Source organism: Armigeres subalbatus, unplaced genomic scaffold (genome assembly GCF_024139115.2).
Source record: "Armigeres subalbatus isolate Guangzhou_Male unplaced genomic scaffold, GZ_Asu_2 Contig86, whole genome shotgun sequence".
Lineage (NCBI taxonomy): Eukaryota > Metazoa > Arthropoda > Insecta > Diptera > Culicidae > Armigeres > Armigeres subalbatus.
In genome coordinates, this window is record NW_026943656.1 from 66,982 (window position 1) to 86,295 (window position 19,314).

Here is a 19,314-nt window from a genome sequence, read left to right on the forward strand (position 1 = left end):
GGCCAGCGCCGTTATCGGCCATCCAAAATACTAGAGCTCTCGGACTGTGCACAATGAGGTTGGAGAGCAAATCCCATGCTTCCATCCAATGGTTCCCTGTGCAATTGCGATTGTTCTGGTCGATCAAGGAGTTGCAACTACGAAATGCACGGTCATAATACTCATACTCAATGTACAGTAACATGATGACCCGCCTGTTGTCGCATCCAATCAGATCCCCTTTTTTGGGAAACTTCATTAAGATGCCTTGCCTCCAGTCGACCGGAAAAGCCGTGGTATCTCAGATATTTCAGAATGGTTGATACAGAATTTGCGCGGATGGCATGCGGACGATCTTCGTAATTCGTGCTTCGGATGGATTTGAAGCTGACGCGGGTAATGCGTCACACTCTTGGCCGCACATGACAATGTTTTGATGGTTGGTCGGGCGTCAAAACTTGAAGAAATGTTTTGAGCCAACGTTTTAGCTGAACAGTTGAATCAGTGAGAGACTGACATGTCGCGTCTTTCCAAGGATCTGTCCTTACTTTCTCACACATCCTGAAGTATCGTGGAAGAGGCGATTATCATTAGTCGTTCCGGTTTGTTCCCCGTCATCGGCTGGGTAATCCACCCGCACTCGCCTGTCCAATCGGTAGCATCGTAGGACTTATTCCTGTATTCAGTTGCCGGGACCAGTATTTCGTAGTTCTGGTTCTTACGCAGTATGTGGAGATGGACAAGGAGCCGAAGATAGGGACGGAGCCTCCTAGACGGCCGGAATAAACATCGCTTCTAATTGGCAAGACCCCACTATGCATTGATCAGATATAACGGCGAGAGGAGAGGCTTGGGCGATGAAGCAACACAGCCCGGCTGAAAGATCCAGTTTTGAATAGATCGTTCATTGAAATTGAAGATCTTGGAACAGTCGACGGTCATCAAGAATGCTTTTATCGAAACCAGCGAGAACAATTGCACACTCAGCGAAAAAAGTGGGTTACTGATGCAACCCGACGGAAGATTGGGGTGCGCGGAGTAGCAAAGGCTGCGATGAAGAACAAAAGCAGTAAAATACGAATCCCGTCAACGGTATGTATCTCTGTAAAGGGGAGTCAGACGCTTCTGCAGCGACACAGGCAGGCATAGGTGGACTAACTGGCCGATGAGGCCGCAATAACCGGAGAATATCACCTCCTCTGTGATGTCTCGCAACATCAGGGTGTAGTGGACATGTCAGTTACTCACCGACTTTGATAGATGAAATGTTGGTTCGAGTACTTAGAACAGCTTCTTCAAGTTAAAGTCAGTATTATTCAAGAAGCAGCGATCCGAAGCGCGAAGTTCCAGAGGGCCCCCGAGGTCGATCAGCTGTAGGTGGAGGTACTCAGGGCTGACGTATCTCTTTATGCACCATTCATTGACTACGGAAGGGTTTTCTGTTGTCTGAATCACGAGGATTTGTTCGGCGTCCTGGGATTCAAAGGATTTTTGGTCTCATAGAAGTGCGATACAAGTCTTCTACGCATGAAGTTTACATAGCGGAGCTTTGTTTAGAAGTAAATACGTAGTTATAAATCACCTGAGTTTTGTTCAAAAGCAACCGGGTGTTTACTTATACTGAAATAATGATATAAGCCCGCAGTACACTGTTTGTCATATTGATAAATACACTTTACAATTTATCCGGACTACTATCAGACTGATTAGAAATCGACATGGATTTCAGGCTCACTCATTTTGTCAAATTGTGTACTGAAGGCGAATATGAAGTAAAAGAAAAAGTATCCATAAAAAGAATAACTTTCGGCCAAATGTCTCTTTGACTAAATGTCCTTTCGACAACATGGCATTCAACAAAACGTCATTCGATTAAATATTATTTGATAAAGTGTCCCAAAGCCGTAAGCCATTGTAGAGTTGTGTTATTGCTTAAGCACAAATGTTGAACTTGAGTCGCAATATCTGGATCATGTATTTTAATTTTCGTCAAAGGAATGACTTCACGCAATTATCATTTTTGATCATAAAACTCCACCGAACATGTCTTTGATTCTATCCCCCGGTACTGTATCGGATAAAATTGCCCCATATCTGTGATTACTTTCTCGTATTTCACGCACTGTCTACGGGGAACCGCTTCCTTCCGGCTGCTGCTGGTAAAGGATTGCCGATCTATTAACAGATTGTTTTCCAATGTTCACCCTCGCACTTGAATGGTGAATTCTCGTTCCACGGTCTCGACAAATACAGAACCTCAGAACCGAGCCGGAGCGAATATACGTCGAATGTCGTCAGTTGGGAGGAGAAAAGGCTTCGACGCCGTTCACGTTTGGGCTGTCTCACCGTCGATTACTGTGAATTATTAATGTGACGTGGAATCGTACATGTAGAAGCTAACTGCCGTCGTCTGCGTAGTACAGATACACATGTGGGTCGGGCCGAGGAGATCAAAGGGAATCGGCGAGTTAGACGTTGCGATAGAGAGCCGGCCTCCGACGACGCCTACGGGGATTACCGTCGTCGCTGCCGGTTCGTTTTTCAAGTCGGAATCAATTTGCTAGATTCGTTTTTCGAATTGGATGCGAACTGTGCGCGGAAGGGGTGTGAAAAACTTAAAACTGCCGGAGGATGGGCTTTGAAATTGATTGAATGAGACAGTTGTCAAAGGGTTATTGTGCGAGAAAACGTGAGCAGCTTAATGGGATGGAATTTGCATTACAAATGATTTGTTTATCCCTGCTGGGTGATGATTATGTCTGTATTTTTGTAATCATTGCCATATGATATGTAGATAAATAGTAGAAGATTAGTGCTGTGGTAAAACACAGTACGTTGAATCGATCTTTCAATACATCCAAATAAACTGACATTGTTACAATTGGAAACAAATTGCAATAATTTTCACGGAATGGGACACTCGTAAACATCTATCTCTGAAAATGCTGAAAAGTTTTAATGGAATCGATAATCAAACAATTTTTCTTTAGACTATCAGAGAACTGTATTTCCTTCTTAAAAGTTCCCATTCCAAACACTAATGCTGCACCCTTTGACTGCAAAACTTCTATCACTATTTCTATACTACCAACGGGACAACCAACTCGCGCCATTCCACATCTACCAGCATCAACGACTCTTGGGCGACTTGGAGCGCAAAATTTCAATTTTCAACAAGTTGGCTGCTTTGGTGGGGCCGGTTCCTCCGAATTCCGGCACCATCGTCGTCGTCGTTGTCGCCGCCGCCAACCATCGACAGCTAGCGTCGACATCTACAAAAGAATTCTCCTCCGACTCCACTGACTAGCGTTCCGAGCCACTCGTGGCATTCGAGTGGGTGGCTGGCGGCCGTAGTCTGGTGCGGATTCCACCCCGAAGAGAAGCAACAGGAGAATTTGTTTTGTGTTGCCAAACGAAGCTGTGTATGTGTCCCATACGCGAAAAACCGGAAATCTAGTTTCATCGTTTCGGGCGAACCTTCAACTCTCACACCCTCTTCACCGGGAGCAGCATTGGTAGAAAAAAATCCAGGTGAGATGGGTAAATTGGACTCCGGAGAAAGAGGATGGGAACCGAGGACTCAGAAAGAAGTAAGAATAATTTGAATTTTTCACTCGTCTCGACGACGGCGAGAACCTGGAAGTGAAATTCCCATTTTTCCTAATGTCACACCGGATCTGGATCTAGTGCCAGGCGATGACGGTGGAATCGAGTGTCGGAGCTCGTGGGAATGTGTGATGGGGTTTTCGGGGGAAAGTTCAAGGTGGGGGTGGTAAATAGCAACCGTGCCCTGCGGGAATCTGCGGCGGATGCTTGCCGAGGAGGAGCCATGCGGTTCCGTTTAGAGAAAAAGAGCGCAACAGCTGTTGCCACTAGCTATGTGCCGACTCTGCGGAGCGATGAGGATGATGGCAACGATGGCAACTTGTGTGGCACATACGCACGCACGTCGTCGGTATGGGTTTGGTTTGGTTGAGTTTCGCAAATCGTTATACTGAAGGGTTGGAGTGGCACTTCAAGCAACGAGTCGTTTATGCATGCAGAATGCTGGAATTTTTAAAGTGGAAAAGTTTCAACAATTTATGGAATCGATTTAAATGGCAAAGAATTCTCGATATGGGAAGTTTCCAGCAGGGATGAGTGCGTGTTTGTTTGCTTCAGCACTTTGGAATTCTGGTTGCTCAAATGTTATTTTGCTAAAGTATGCAAACCACTTAGTGGAATAAATTTGTTGAGCAATCGACAGATGCATGAGGGAAAATTGAATTAAATTGATATCATAGAAAATGGTTAATAACATTTTGTCAAAAATAACGTAAAATTTCCAATAGGTACTTTGTTCCATTGCATTTTGCTCGGGTGTCTCACGACTTCGATGAAGCTTCTCTTAAAGAAACTTAAAGATTTAGATAAAAATTCAGATTATCTTGAGAGTCTCAAAAGAGAAGAATATCCGCAGATGTCGTTCGAATCTCATTCTTGAACTAAGTATTCGACATGGGTTGAATGTCAACACATTTTTGAAGAAGATGTAGAGGCTATGATAACATTTTTTTGTATCAGGAGGTTTCCAAAGCCACTGTTTGCGCCCCATGCCAAGATATTACTGAATTTTAATTGCCCTTACTGAAATCAATCAATTGCTATCACATAAGGAAAAGCTACAAATTTGAGTGAAGGCAGACCATTCTTATGCATGTTTCACTTCGTCTCAAAAAGATATATGTCAGAAATTTGACGCCACATTGGTGTCCCCCTTTTTAAATCCATGTACATATTTTATTGAGACATTTTCAAAGTTTCTTTCGAGCGTCTCACTTTATGGAAAATATAATTGGAAATATCTCTGCGCGTCATCATTCATTCCGAAATTTCTTCCATGAAGAAGTATCCCATCTGGTAGCAAATAAAACATTCATTAAGCGTGTTATCCTTTAATATTCGATAATTCAACCGGCATTGACTGTCCCATTTTAAACCAAATGCAAAACCACGAGGCCATTCCGGAAAACAAAAATGCTTCCAAAAGATGAGACGTAGCAAATTTATATTCATTGGAACCGTTCGTACAACTTCATCCCAATAACTTCTGCAGCAGATTGCTGTAAATCTTGAACCAATCGCCACAGCACCTTGAACAGTTTCGGAATCACTTGTTTTCGTCGTAAATAATACCGTCGATGCAGTAAAAAAATCCCCAGAAAACAAGCCGCCTCTCAAACATCCATTCATTCGATCCATTTGGCAGTCGGCCTCGGCCAAAATGTCCGCATGATTTCGCTTTTTTTCTTCATTTCATCTGCTCGCCTCAATGTATGCAACCGTGCTCAATTTCTCGTTATTGTCACCAATTTTTCAAACCATTCAAGCACATAAACAGACAGAAGCGATGCTCGGGAAAATAAATCCGGAGTCTTTTTTTCTCCTCGATGCCATAAACCGTGTTTGTGCGTTTGGGTGGCAAAGGGAACGTGCGACGAAGGGGGACGCAAAGAGCCGTGACATGCAGCCAGACAGCCACACAAACTGCGGCAAAATCCTTGTTAATCAAAATACAATTCAATAAAATTGAACCGGAGCCAAAAAACGAGCCACGTTGCACTACGGCGGAGAGTACCTTCGGTAAGCCGATCGGTTGGCGTGTTAGCCGATGAGGACGTCCTACCACGGAAAGCGGCTGGAGCAAAATTTGCTGCCACGTTTATCCGATCCGATCTCCGCCGCCTTCCACCGTCACCGGCCGGCCAACCTGAATCAATTTAGGGGAGAAGAAATTTGGCTGAAATATGAAGTGGAACACGGAACTGCTGCTGCTGCATCAACAAACATATTAAAAGCAAACAAACGGGCTCTGCAACAGCAGCATCCGTCTTGCTGGCTTCGTCCTTCCGGGGCGTCCCATTATAAGGTGTCTTCATCGGTTCGGGAGCTGTTCCGAATTCGGCGCGGAAGCTGTCCAGCACAGTTTTTGGCACAATCCGATGGTTTGTTTATAAACCATTAAAAATGAATCACATTTTTAATGGGACAATGATTGACGTTTCTGGTGTTTGTATAGGTGTGTATGAAAGTTTGCAAAGTATTAGTAGAAAATTAAAATTATTTATGGTTATGGTTATTTTGATTAACTTGATTAAAGAACTACTTCCTGAAGTAAAATAGTTTATGATGACTTCGTTCATCATTTGGCGGAGTGTCTTCCGTTGAAAATCTGAATGTCTCACCATTGACAAAAACCGTCTACTCGTATTCAATTTCTTTCGACGGGTGTCCCACTTATGATGAAATGTTCTTGAGAGTTTTCTTGCTGTGCCGTGTATTATAAATAATCCACCAAATCCAATCATACTCAGGTTGGCTCTGATAAAATTCTCATACACAGGATGAAAAACAATCGCTCGTACAACACATGTCCCACATTGACTTCGAGCGTCTCAACATTTCCCGCAATATTTCCTTCCACACCTTTGAAACCGGAACGCTCGGCATTCCTGCGTGGGTGACTGACTGTTTTTCTTGCAGGCCAGGATTTCGCCCGTAGTCAGCGTAAATTACCATTCATTAGCAATCAACAGCGCCAAACAGTGCGGTGGCGGCGGCGGTGGTAGTGGGACGGGAAGAGCAATAGCAACAGCTTACCACCGTCACCAGGTTTTCTGGGAATACCCAGCGGCGGAATTGTTGGTCGATCGAATCCGAAATAATAGAGCGAAAAGAGTGAGAGGAAAAAAAAATGGATACCGACCGAGCTCCAGTAATGGTGGTGGGTGAGTGAAAACGAACCGGCTGCGGTTGAATTAGTGGGAATTATGCCTTGGTGGCGTCGTTCGTTTACTTGGGGTTGATTTTTTTTTCTCGGTCTGTTGGGCCAAAATCCGGGATTGAAAGGTGGGCTCAAACTTGTTGCGGGGTGAACGAGCTTTTACACCATTTGGATTGTATTTTTTCCCTCTCTTTTTCGTTAATATGATTGCCAAGTAATTACGATTCTAATTAGATCTTTCTCATATTCTTTTCAGGTAAGAACCCGGCTTGATTGAACAAAGTCGTAAGTACTTTATAGAAATGTGATTCTTTTTCGGGTTTATCGGATGCAGATATTTGTCTGTCACAGTATTTTTTTTCCTGTTTCTGAATACTAAGATGCCAAGGGCTGCCAAGGCTGAAAGCTGCTTTAAGAGTTAATGAATATTTCTAAGCTACCATCTTCTTGATAGTCTAACTACTTATCTCAGCTAATTCAGCACGAAGTCACCTTGTTGTCATTTGAGGAAAATCGTCCTACCACAATCATCCAACAAATCCAAACCAAACCTCCCAATATTCACAATTTCCATATTTATCCTCCATTAAAAACTCCATCGATTCAGCAAGAACGGTTAAACAACCAAACGAACATCGAACGACCGCTCGGCAGACGACATCCCGCTGCTGTTTTGTTCAAATATGTGCAACCAAAGCAACCCCAACCGAGGAGGGACAACAACAATGACCGGAGGGCTTGGTACGTAGGTAGCGAGCTTCCAAGCCTGAAGCTCGTTGTCTTTTCCGAATTACGGAAAGGTGGTCCGTTCTCTGCATGCTGTGCTGCTGCTGCTGCAATTATTTCTGTGATCACTTTCAGCGCACTGGCCAGAAATTACACCGCAAGCACGTCCGGAAGCCCTTTCGACCGGAGACATCGGGTTGAACGGTCGTTTGGTCGGCGGAGAGCGGGAAGCTACTTGTTGTTCGTCCTTCGGTCCATCGGAATGAACATGAAAGAGTTTTTCTCGGTTAAGTGCAACTTTTTTGCGTTGTTTTCACGTTAGTCGTCGGCGGCGGCTGGCAGCAGAAGTTGTACAACTGCAGGACCCCCAGCCGAGCGAGCGCGCGCGCACCAGGATTGATGTGTCACGGTGGTAAAAATCGTGTTCACCAGACCGTAGCTAAAGGCGATCCCGGAATGTGGAGCAAGCGTTCCGAGGCCCGCCGGTGGGCGGACGAACAACGGTCGAACCCTCTGCATGTTTTATTTTAGTCGAATACACAGCTTTTTTGTCGCGTTTTTGTCTCCGACAACAACGCAACGGTGCGCGCGCGGTAGTGTCGCCGGACATGGATGGGCACCACCACGATGATGAAACCACAATTGCCTTTTTGAAGTGGGTCTTTTGCGCTCGATTCCCGACCGTGGTGCCGGTACTGACTGTGCAATGTTTGGCGCGCGCAAATGGACGCAATGGATGCAACGAGGCGAAGTTGTTCATGGCTTTGGTCGGCGAATATGTGTGTGACAATAGTAGTTTTTCATTCGATTGGAAGCATTGAATGCGGGAAAATATGGCGAGGAAATTGACCGCAAGCGAAACCGATTTGGAAGGGAAGATTAAATCGAACGGAGCGGGAACTGTTGAATTTTAGCTTCCCGGGATAAGGAGAGCAGATATTGTAACAAACGTACGACGAAGAGTTCGAAGAAGCTGGATTGTAAATACTTTAAAGTAGGGCATACTTCCCAATTATAAAGTTCAGATGACTATGAAGATCAAGACCAGTCCAGTTTCGAAAAATATCCAACTTTGGTCTGTTCAGTATTTGTATCGTGTAATTCTTTTAATATATTGATCTCCCTATTGCATATTGGCCTTCTTTTATGAATTGACGACGATTTTAAAGTTTGGAGAACATAAGTTTTAAAAGTCTAATCAACGCAATTCAAGTAGATAGCTAAAAACCGCAATAAATACCCAAACCTCTATGCATGAATGAAGCTTACTTTCAGAGACGAGTGTTTTGTGTAACAATTTAAAATTTTCCATAAAAAATATCTTGAAAAAAAATTCTAATAAAAGTGCGATAAAATTCACTTTTTGAAGGATTTCTAATGGAAATTTATGGAAAAATGCTAAGAATATGAAAATGAACATAAGGAACGTTAGCGGTATTGAATAATTGATCTTCTTGTTACTTCTTGTATTAAATTGCTTTTTGTAACTCCCAAAAGGATTCGTAGACATTCATACTATTGTAAATGTTATTGACCGAATAATAATGAATGTGAAAATGCAGGCGTCTCGCTTCTCACTCCTTATTTCTGACTTCTAACTGTAAATTTCGACCGAACTACTTTTGGCCAAACGACCATTCCCTTATTTACTACTGAAGAGCCATTAGAAAAGCGGGGAAGGGTCGTTTGGCCGAAACCTATCCGTCCAAATGACCTATTAGGCTTCCGGGCCTCTTGAAAGAGGGCTTCCGCTCCTCTAGGAAGGAGGCTTCCGATGCTCTTGAAAAGAGGCTTTCAAGCCTTGGAAAGGACTCCAGGAGACACTCCTAATGTCGTATTCGGCCAAATATCGTGTTTGGCCAAATGTCCTATTCGGCAAAATGTCCTTCTCGGTCAAATGTCCTATCGGCCAAATATCCAAATCAGCCAAATGGATTACTAGTCCAAATGACTTTCGGCCTAATGGTCTGTTCGAATAAACAACTTTCGCCTAGTTGCCTTCGCACGAACGGTATTCGGTCAAGCGACCCTTCTCCATTTGGCCGAATAGGTCATTTGAGCCGAATTGGTCATTTGAAAAGAGTGAAATGAGGTATGAAAAGTGAAACGTCTCACTTCTCACTATTTATTTTCCATTTCTCACTGTAAAAAGTGAGAAGCGCGAAGTGAATTTCGGCCAAACGGCCCTTCCCCACGGATGTTTACCGGATGTCTACCAATTTTAGATAATCGAAAAAATGAGTTTCTGGAGAGAAACCGTCAGATAAATCATTTGGAGGGGGTTTCATTGGCTGGAAACAACTGGAAGTGGTCAATTTCCCACTTCACCCAGTATTGACCCATTTTCTGCTCTACTTCAAAGCAATACAAGCTTGACGCTACATTTAAAAACTAATTCTGGGTGTGTACAGCCGGGATATGCATGACAAATAACACAGGCCATTTACATGTTGTGAAAATTATTAAACAAACCGTTTTGCCCCAATTGTCTCCAATAAAAATTATTATGTATTCATAAAGTCGTAAATATAAATCCTGTATTTTCTGCGCCAATTGACCTTGAATGTAATAAATATCGAAAATGTTCACCAACCTTCCGTCGCGCAGAAGCTTTGAATTTCTACTTCGCTTAAACAGGTAACAATAACATTTTTCTCCTGAAATTATTATAACTCGAGAATATCGAGTGTTTTATCGTCACGCTGGAATTCCTTATTTACATTACCTTATCGAGCAACATAATATTGACTTTGACAAATTAATCATTTAATTTAAAAATAACTCAACGAAAATCTCAAATTTCTTGCAGCTATACTACTTGAATTTTTTTTTCCATTTTCATGAGAGTTCTTCAATTTATTTATTTTTAGGAATTTTTATTCAGGATAATTTCAAAATTGTACATTGTGTGGTGTTGCTTTTTACGTGTTTTTATGCCACTATTCTAACGCGAGTTTGGGGATCAATGCAGGTTTTCACAAGGTTTTCATTTGCGGTACGTATCCCCGCGTAAAACAGACTTCAGTGTATTGTGATTAACTTTGAAGAAGAAATCTGAAGCTTTTGCCTAACGTTGTAAATTATTGAATGTTCTTGATGTTTGCTACATAAAGATCAATTGGGCAAAATGGGTCAGGACTTATTTGCTTGAAAGAGTACTGATTGAACATAGTTGGTTTTGATTCGAATTGTGCTAGCTGAATTGAACAATTGTGCTAGCACAATTGAACATTTCAACAATGTTTGTTCTCTCATATGGCCCTCTGCTAATCTTCAGTTTCTATTCATTTCACACTTGCCGCTCGCTTGCGGTGTCAATCGAATCTGTATCTTCATTACTTTCATCTACTCCCTTTCGCTTTGAGTAGTATAATTATCACCGAAAAAAGCCAATAAATTAATTTCGATAAGTTAAAACTTACCTAGATAAGCGTTATCTTTTGATAGAAACGAGATAGAGCAAAAATGTCTGCTTCAAAGTTATTTGTTTTGACATTTTGGACTTATGCTCCATAGATACCTATGCTCCAAAACCTTTGTAGATGGCGCTGTACGTTATTTCCTTGAAAACAGCTTCTTATTTTTTTTCGCGTAGCAAAAGTTTTTTGAGGTATGCTTTCAAAGGAGAATAATAATAACGCTGATCGTGAGGAGTAACCAAGATTTTTAAAAGCTTTATTAGTGGATTTATTAAAATTAAATAAAAAACACTGTTTATAAAAGTATGAATAACTTACGAATCGGTATATCACGGCAGCTGAAATTTTGTCTGATCATAATTCAAACTTTTATCTTTGATATCGGGAAGAAAAAAAAAAAGAGGAGACATCTGGAGCTTTTTGTCTGCGATTGTTCCAAATTTGGTATTAATATGCATTGAAAATCAACATATTACATTACAGAAATTCCGAATGAAACGTATGTACGATATCTCCTAATTCCTGCAATATATGGTAGAATCGTATCTTTCCGAAAATTATTAGACTTGCTTTTTTGTTCCGGCACTAGGGTGACTAATTTCGGATAGGGTGATTTAAAAAATCAGTGTTTCCAAAAATCAGTTATTTAGCCTAACTATCGAAATACTGGTCCGATTTTCAATCTATAGTCATGAAATTTAATCTCCTAACTTCACATATTGCCCGAATAAGCCATTCTGGAGATAGTATTTTCACCAAATAAAGTTATTGATTCGCCATACAAACAACTTGGTGGGCATCCATGCGTCTCCATATTCGTGTGATATATCGGGACTGATTTGCGATTTGGGCGTAACTTATTTTGTAAACAAACATTGCTGCATGAATTCCGGCAAGCGTTTTCATCCTAAACTAATTCCCTTATCTGGTAGAGGAAAGCTTAATCTATCGGATCCATACCGTGGTTTCCTCATGAAATGCTTGTTTTAGCAGGAATTCGCCTTCCAATGATTGTTTACAAAATAAGTTACGCCCAAATCGCAAAGCGGTCCCGATATGAATTGTGTACCGGTGTTTGTTATCAAAGACTGAAAAAAATGTATCTCTCAAAAAATGTATTTTCAAAACGTGCTTCAAAACGGATTGCTCAATATTTCTTTTTTTTTACAAAACAATGTGTAAAATTGAAAAAAATTGATTTGATTTCGAAAAATGCTAAAAGAAATGATTTTTCAAATTCATTGATGTTTAAGATCACTTTTCTAGTAACGGAACAAAAATACAAGTCTACCCAATATTGCAGAATTCGGAGATATCGTACATACGTTTCATTCGGAATTTCTGTAATATGTTGATTTTCAATGCATATTTATACCAAATTTGGAAAAATCACAGACAAAAAGCTCCACATGTCTCCACTTTTTTTCTTCCCGATATCAAACATATAAGTTTCAACTATGTTCAGACAAAATTTCAGCTGCCGCCATCTGCCCATTCGTAAGTTATTCATATTTTTTTAAACAGTGTTTTCTGACTTAATTTCAAAAAATCCACTACTATTTTTTTTAAATCCTTGGTAACATCACAAGCAGCTTTATTATCATTCTCCTTTGGAAGCATACTTCATAAAACTTTTAATAGAGGTTTAACGCGATAATTTCTCGTCGTCGATAGTTTCGTTTTATCAACGCAGCAAATTGTGAAAGTTTGGTAATGATTTAATGGTTCGGTGTGATAAAGGATGCTACATCTCGCAGTAACAATTACGATTGTAAATTTTGAACCAGTTGAATGAAAACGATAAAAAGAGATCGATATATGCTTTTTATTGATTTACTAGCAGACCCGACGAACCAACATTCGTCTAAAATTGATTTATTCTCTAATTAGTTTTCAAATTATGCAGAAATTTCTGTTTCATTTCTATGGGAGCCCCCTTTTCCAAAGGGGGGAGGGGTCTTGAACAATCTTAAGAACCTTGAGAAACTGCATATATTCATTTTACACTATTTCGAGAAAACAACAAAAAAACTGTTTTTGAACAAATTAGCACTAAATCTTTCGATTTCTTCGATAAAGATCAACAGTTTTTGGCAAAACTCAACGCCCTGGGTCACTTTCATTGCAAAACCAGATATTCTTCTTTATGCACTCTGCTTTCAAGTTGCTGGGATGCAGGAGAGAAAGTATCAAATAAGACTCCCATGCAGTACTCATAGCGGACTTAATTTTCCTAATGTCTGAAAGGATTTTTCTAACAGCGTGTGGTAACAACGCTCATTGTTAGGTTACCAAGTGATTTGCTTCGCTCAGTTGTCTCCCATGGGGAAGGATCGTTTGACCGAAACCCATTCGACCGAAAGCCATTTGGCTGAATGCCACTAGGTCGAACAAACCATTAGCCATCTGGCCGAAAGTTATTTGACCGGAAGGGTCATCCGGCCGAATAGGTCATTTGGCCGAAAAGCTCATCCGGCCGAATAGGTCATTTGGCCGAAAGGCTCATCCGGCCGAATACGTCATATGGCCGAATAGGTCATATCGCCGAAAAGGTCATTAGGCCGAATACGACATTCGGCCGAATACGACCTTTGCTCGAATAGGACGTTTGCTCGTACACACTTAAAATAAATCGCCGAATTCGGTAAATTTTTACCGAAATCTCAACAGCAGAACTGTTCGGTAAATAATTTTACTGATTTTCGGTGATTTTGACAGTTGAGCAATGGAAAAAATTACAAAAAATTTGTAAAAAAATTTACCGAACAGTTCTGCTGTTGAGATTTCGGTAAAATTTACCGAATACTGTAAAATGAGCTAAGTGTGTATAAAACATTTGGCACAATAGATCAGGTGAAAAGTGATAAATGAGGAGTGAGAAGTGAGACTTCTCACTCTTCATTTATCACTTCTCACTGTAAAAAAGAGGAGTGCGAAGTGAGTAGTGAGACGTCTCACTACTCACTTTGCGCTTTTCACTTTTTACAGTGAGAAGTGATAAATGAGTCTCTCTTCTTACTCCTAATTTCTCACTTTTCAAATGACTTATTCAATCAAATGTCTAATTTGAATATACTATCCGCCAAACGACCCTTTCGGTCAACTGATCCAATAGCCAAATGACTTTCGGCCTAATGGTCTGTTCGGCCAAATGGTATATTCGGCCAAACAACTTTCGACCTAGTGGTCTTCGGCCAAATAGCATTCCACCGAACGGTATTCGGCAAAACGGCACTTCCCCGTCTCCCAATGGTGAGCGATGAGGAACTTTAAACTTTGAATCAACGAACGCCAAATTTCAACGATCTAGAAAGCTTCATCGTTTAGGCCACAGTAGAGCATCAAGTTGGCGTGAACTTAGTTGATTTTTACTCATAATCTGTTTTTTTTTTCAATGCCTGGTTCAAACATAAAAGCGGCTAGGCATACTGTGCAGTGTTATTAAAAAACTTTGCGAAAATTGTAGGGTAAAGTTTAATAGTATAGAAACTAAAATTCTCTTATTGTCATTACATCCTCACACTGGGACAGAGCCGCCTCGCAGCTTAGTGTTCATTGGAGACAAGAGCCGAGGCTGGTTGAGAGGTAGGGAAAGGTTTTGTGATAGGACACGTAAAATTGCTTAACCCATCGGTCATAATGCATGTGTCTCATGTTTACTGGCAGCTCACTTCAAGAGTAATTTGCTTCATAACACATCTCTATGCAAATAAAAGAAGATGCCCATATAATTTGCATCCCATTTAAATATAATGGTTCAGAAAACATAACATATTCTTAATGAACTTAGTTTTGGACTATGCTTTATCATTACCCGCAGATCTTGACCACTGATTCTTATAAATCCGTGGCCATTAATCGATGCGCACAAGTTTTTCATAGCACAACATGACCTACGGAATCCGATCCTACCGATTTTATCAAATACGGAAGAACTATGGTTAATTTTTCTGGTGCCGTAGCCCGAACCAGCCGAAATGATTTTGAAGCGAGGGAAAAAATGCAAATGTAAATTTTGAAACTTCTGCATATGAGATCGGCATACTACTATCTACGAAGTTTTTCTGTAAGAATTTTCTGAGAATTTCTGTAAAGATTATCGGGTGTATTACTCGAAGAAAATTCAGAGATATCTTGGATTTGTCCAAAAGGAATGGGGAACAACTCCTACAGAAATGAGACTGCAAGAAGATGATTTCATGCAAGAAATGAGGAGCTTGATACTTGATTATTAGAAAAACATTTTAAAACTTCTGAAGGATTTTATATTTGTAACGTTCAATTGCATAATTGAGTTGTAACCTTAACTGGCGACATCACCAGCAAACGGACTGATAGTGCCATCTAAATGTGAAGGAGATTGTGACGCTCGCGTGACGTTTCTCAGCAAAGCTCCGTGACCTGCTCATTCGGCGAATAGTTACAAATTTGAGTGTTGGGAAAATTCATCCCAAACCTCCCATTACACGGGTTGCTTGGTATGGGTAAACGGTAGAAAGGAATCAAGAGTTCTATTGTTAGAAATATCGCGCGATAGGCCACAAAAGAGGTCCATTTTATATCAGTGGAGATCGTTGTTGCATGAGGTAGTGCGTTTCAAGTGCAAGTTAGAAGACGCCAAGTAAATTATAATCAATATTAGCAAAAAGGTTTCAAAACCCATTGTTAAAGTCGCTGTGATAAAAAGAAACTGAAACAGGAAAGCCAGGGAGCAAGATCTGGCTTAATTCAGAAGGGCTTAAGAAAATTGTTCTGCTTTTATCCACAGTATAAATCACGCGAAGAAAGTGGTGGAATCAAGTAGACCTGCGTCAACGTGGGTCTTTGGTTCGGGTTGGACAACAATACGGGAGCTACTCCTAGCTCGGAAAATTGAATTGCGCCCCTCGGAAAATCATTACGCTATTTCTGTAGATCTCCATGAGCGGGGACATCTTTACCCCGGTAAAATAGCGAGAACTTCCACTCGACTACGCTCCGTTATCAGCGTAACGGTAAGAGGCCGCGGGTCACACGAACCGTGTACTGTCACACTCAACTAGTCGTCGCGACGCCCGAAAATACGACAAGACTGTTAGCTCCTCAAAGTGAAAGACGCCACAAGAGTGCCATCGTATGTGAGTCCACCGTCGTTAGACCAGTCGTACCGCTGTATTCGTTAACATCGCCAGCTAACTCTCGGCGTCGTCGTTCACGAAGGTAGTAGCCTGACGACACCATCTAAAGGCTCCCCCAGACCTAAGCGATTTCACCGCCGCGACGGCGGCAGCTAGTCGCTGCGATTCTATCGTTGGGTCGCTGCAGGCCATGTTATATTGACGCTTCCATACCAACGGCGACAGAATCGCTGTCGCCAAGCGATAGAATCGCGTCGCAACTGTCGCGTCGCGTGTGTTTGGGGGAACCTTAACGTGACAAAGGTCGCAATACAAGCTTTCGTCGTCGAGTCACCGTCAAGCCGCTAGTAGAAAGTTTGTCGCCACGTTGTCTCGAGTGTCCGAGCGCCTCAACACTAGATCCATTGCTACATTGCCGATCGTGCTACACCACGGGATCGAGCTACGTTAAGGTCAGATCCACCCGTTATTATCTAAACCTAGAATAAGTAAAACTAATGTTAAAATAAGTAGCTTTAATGACATAAGATCGTCCCGGGACTTCGGCCAGAAAATTGCAATATAGTCTGTACAAAATGAAGTGGCCGGCATTATTTTCTTGTAATTACGATCTTTTTTGATTGAAATATGGTTTCTAGTTTTAACCTATTTGAATATTTTGAATTCGGAATTTTTGATTTTTTTGGTGCCGATAACCTGGGATTTCTTCTAGACTCCTGTTTGTGGACACCGCTGAATGAGCGTGAGCGTTTGAGCGAATTAAAACCCGCCCGTAGAAAAGAGTCTTGAGCTGGCAATCTTCCTTGCGGCCACAGCCTTCCTTAACGGAAGTGGCGCTTAAGCTGTGCGCTGATACTAAAGCCGACGTAAACCGTTACAGAATAATAATCCAGATAAAAAAACTCTTGCGAGCTGAACAGAATAGATACGTTTGCGTACGTTTTGACAGTTTTTCCATGGGAAAAACTTTATTTTTTTTACGAAATTCTCTTGGAAATAATTGAAAATAATCTGAAGATTCGGGAGGAGCTTACAATACAAATAAATAAATTTTAACAGAAACCTTGACAATTTGGATAATGCAAACCGGAGAAACTCTGTAGTTAATCATGCCTAGAACTTCTGCTTGAATACTAGATTTGTTACTAAAGGAGTTCTGTGATTTTCAGACGTAGTTCTGTATGGCAATCTTGAAACAACTCCTGCTTAATACGTATAGCGATGTCGATGTAGAGCGACTCATCATGGAATTTCTAGACGACTTTTGGATGGAATTTCTGGATGGTTTTTCAAAATGACCTGCTCAAAGCTAAAGATAATCACCCTGAGTGATGCAAAAGGCAGATTTGAAAATCTCCAATCTCCACTTTCAGCATTCGCCTCAACCTGTTGCCGGGCTAGATATCAGTTGACCGCTTCATGGAGCCTACGCCACCAAGTAAAAGGCAGAAAAATGATGGAGAAGATAAGGATGATTTTTTTTTAATTTTCACTTATAAAGTAAAAAAAATAGATGTCGGGGAAGTTCTATTATAAAAGTAGTAAGACATATACCTAAATGCTATATTGATTCTTGAAAGAGGTTTAGATCTTTCTTCTGAACGCTTGAAAGAATTCTCAGAAAAAAAAGTTAAATAATTCATACAGGAAGTCGAGGTACCTAGACCTTCAGGATGTACAAGTGCTTAGGTTAGGCAATCCCTAGATACGGGTGCTTTTTCTTCGGCGAACCACTTCTTCACGATAAAAATGATCAGCTTATTTATTCTGTCCAACACTGATCATTTGGAGGTGCGATGATATCCAAGCCACTCTTATCGTTATTACGTGCCAATAACGTACGCCTCCAAGCAATGTATTTTATTTGAACACAGAAAATCGTTGCTGGCAAGCATCATTACGGGGCCCTATCGACGTCGAGAATTTACTGGAACACATCGATAAGCCCACGCAGAACAACCGGCAAAACACATCTACACCTCCAAGGCCCAGCAGCTCCGGCAGAGTAGGTGTTTATGACCTGCTTAAATTGCATCTAATTCGATCATTACCACAAAGGCCCATCATCAACGGGCCTGGACGCCACGAACCGAACCAGAATAAAGAAGGGTAGCCACCTAAACGAGAGTGAAAACGAGCACTTTTCTTATTTCCTCCCACACAGCCTCGCCGCAGTGGGGTTTGGGCTTTCTTTCTTCCTGACCACCAACGTCGACGTCGCCGTCGTTTTCCCGCTACGGCAAGTGCGAAAAACCATAATCTCACTTAACGTCCTCCTTCCAGTCAGTAGGGAGGTCGGACGGTCGGTCGGTCGACCGAGAACCAATAAACCGTCTTTGGCAACCAGTAGCTCATCAATCGTTTAGCGTGCGGGAAAACGAGTCAGAAAAAAAGAAAAATCGACGATAACGAAATTTATCCCGCATGTTGTCTATGCGAAGCAGCGGCAGCACATTTACGATCGACGACTATCATCGCAGCAACAACGGGCCGTAGTCGTTTCGGTTTTTTTTCCTCCTGTTTGGAATCGATACCACCTACAGCGCGCGAGCGTGAGTGCGAGTTCGCGTGGGGGTGGGAAACTCAAGCCATCACACCACATAAGGGGACGATGCGTGTCCTTTGTCGGATCTCGTTAGCAGTCGGTCGTTCCGTTCGGGCGAGATGGAGCGGGGTCCAAATTCCTTTATCTTCTTGGGAATGCTTAAGCGACAAAAACATCATCATCAAGCTCATCACCAGAACAGAGCGAGCGGATTGGTGTGCGGCGGTTGAATACCCGGTAAAAGTGCGTTCGAGTGCCGTGCCGTTGCGGATTCCGACCAGCTGCATTATCTTGACGGTGCGGTGGTCCTATGCGGTATTGCGCGAAATGACGGTATAGGGAAAGCAACCGAACGAACGACCACCATCGGCGCGATGAGCGTTCTGAATTAATGGATATTTTCAATGACAATTTGATCCTCGCCGAGAGGAGCTCTCGGCTGGGTATGGAAGTGGCAGCGTTGGAGGGGGGGAGGGTCTAAATGGAGCGATGAGTGGTGACAGGAAAGATGATTCGATGACAAACAGGCTGTTTGTGAGGAGATTCACGCTCTGGGGATGGAGGGAGAAAAATCGAGATTGACTTACTGCGGCAGTTCAGTTTCCATTGGCAGGATCCCTGGGCGGTGTGGAATGTGGAATGCTGTTGTTGTTGATTCTTCAGAATTGCCAAGTTAACTTGGGGATTGAATTACAGAATTTGAGGCATACTCGAAGTCGAATTCCGAAGAAGAAGATTAGAAGCAAAAATACACGGAGGTATCAT

The 19,314-nt window shown here is 41.9% G+C and overlaps 1 protein-coding gene across 1 annotated transcript in view; it reads left to right on the plus strand.

Moving 5' to 3' along the window:
• Positions 1 to 3,709: 3,709 nt before the first annotated feature.
• Positions 3,710 to 19,314, plus strand: part of LOC134204760 (zinc finger protein 700-like) — a 51,688-nt gene continuing 36,083 nt past the window's right edge. Inside the window, exon 1 of the mRNA XM_062679571.1 lies at positions 3,710 to 3,934. Within this exon, the coding sequence (XP_062535555.1) occupies positions 3,710 to 3,934 (225 nt within the window). The remainder of the gene's footprint in view (positions 3,935 to 19,314) is intronic.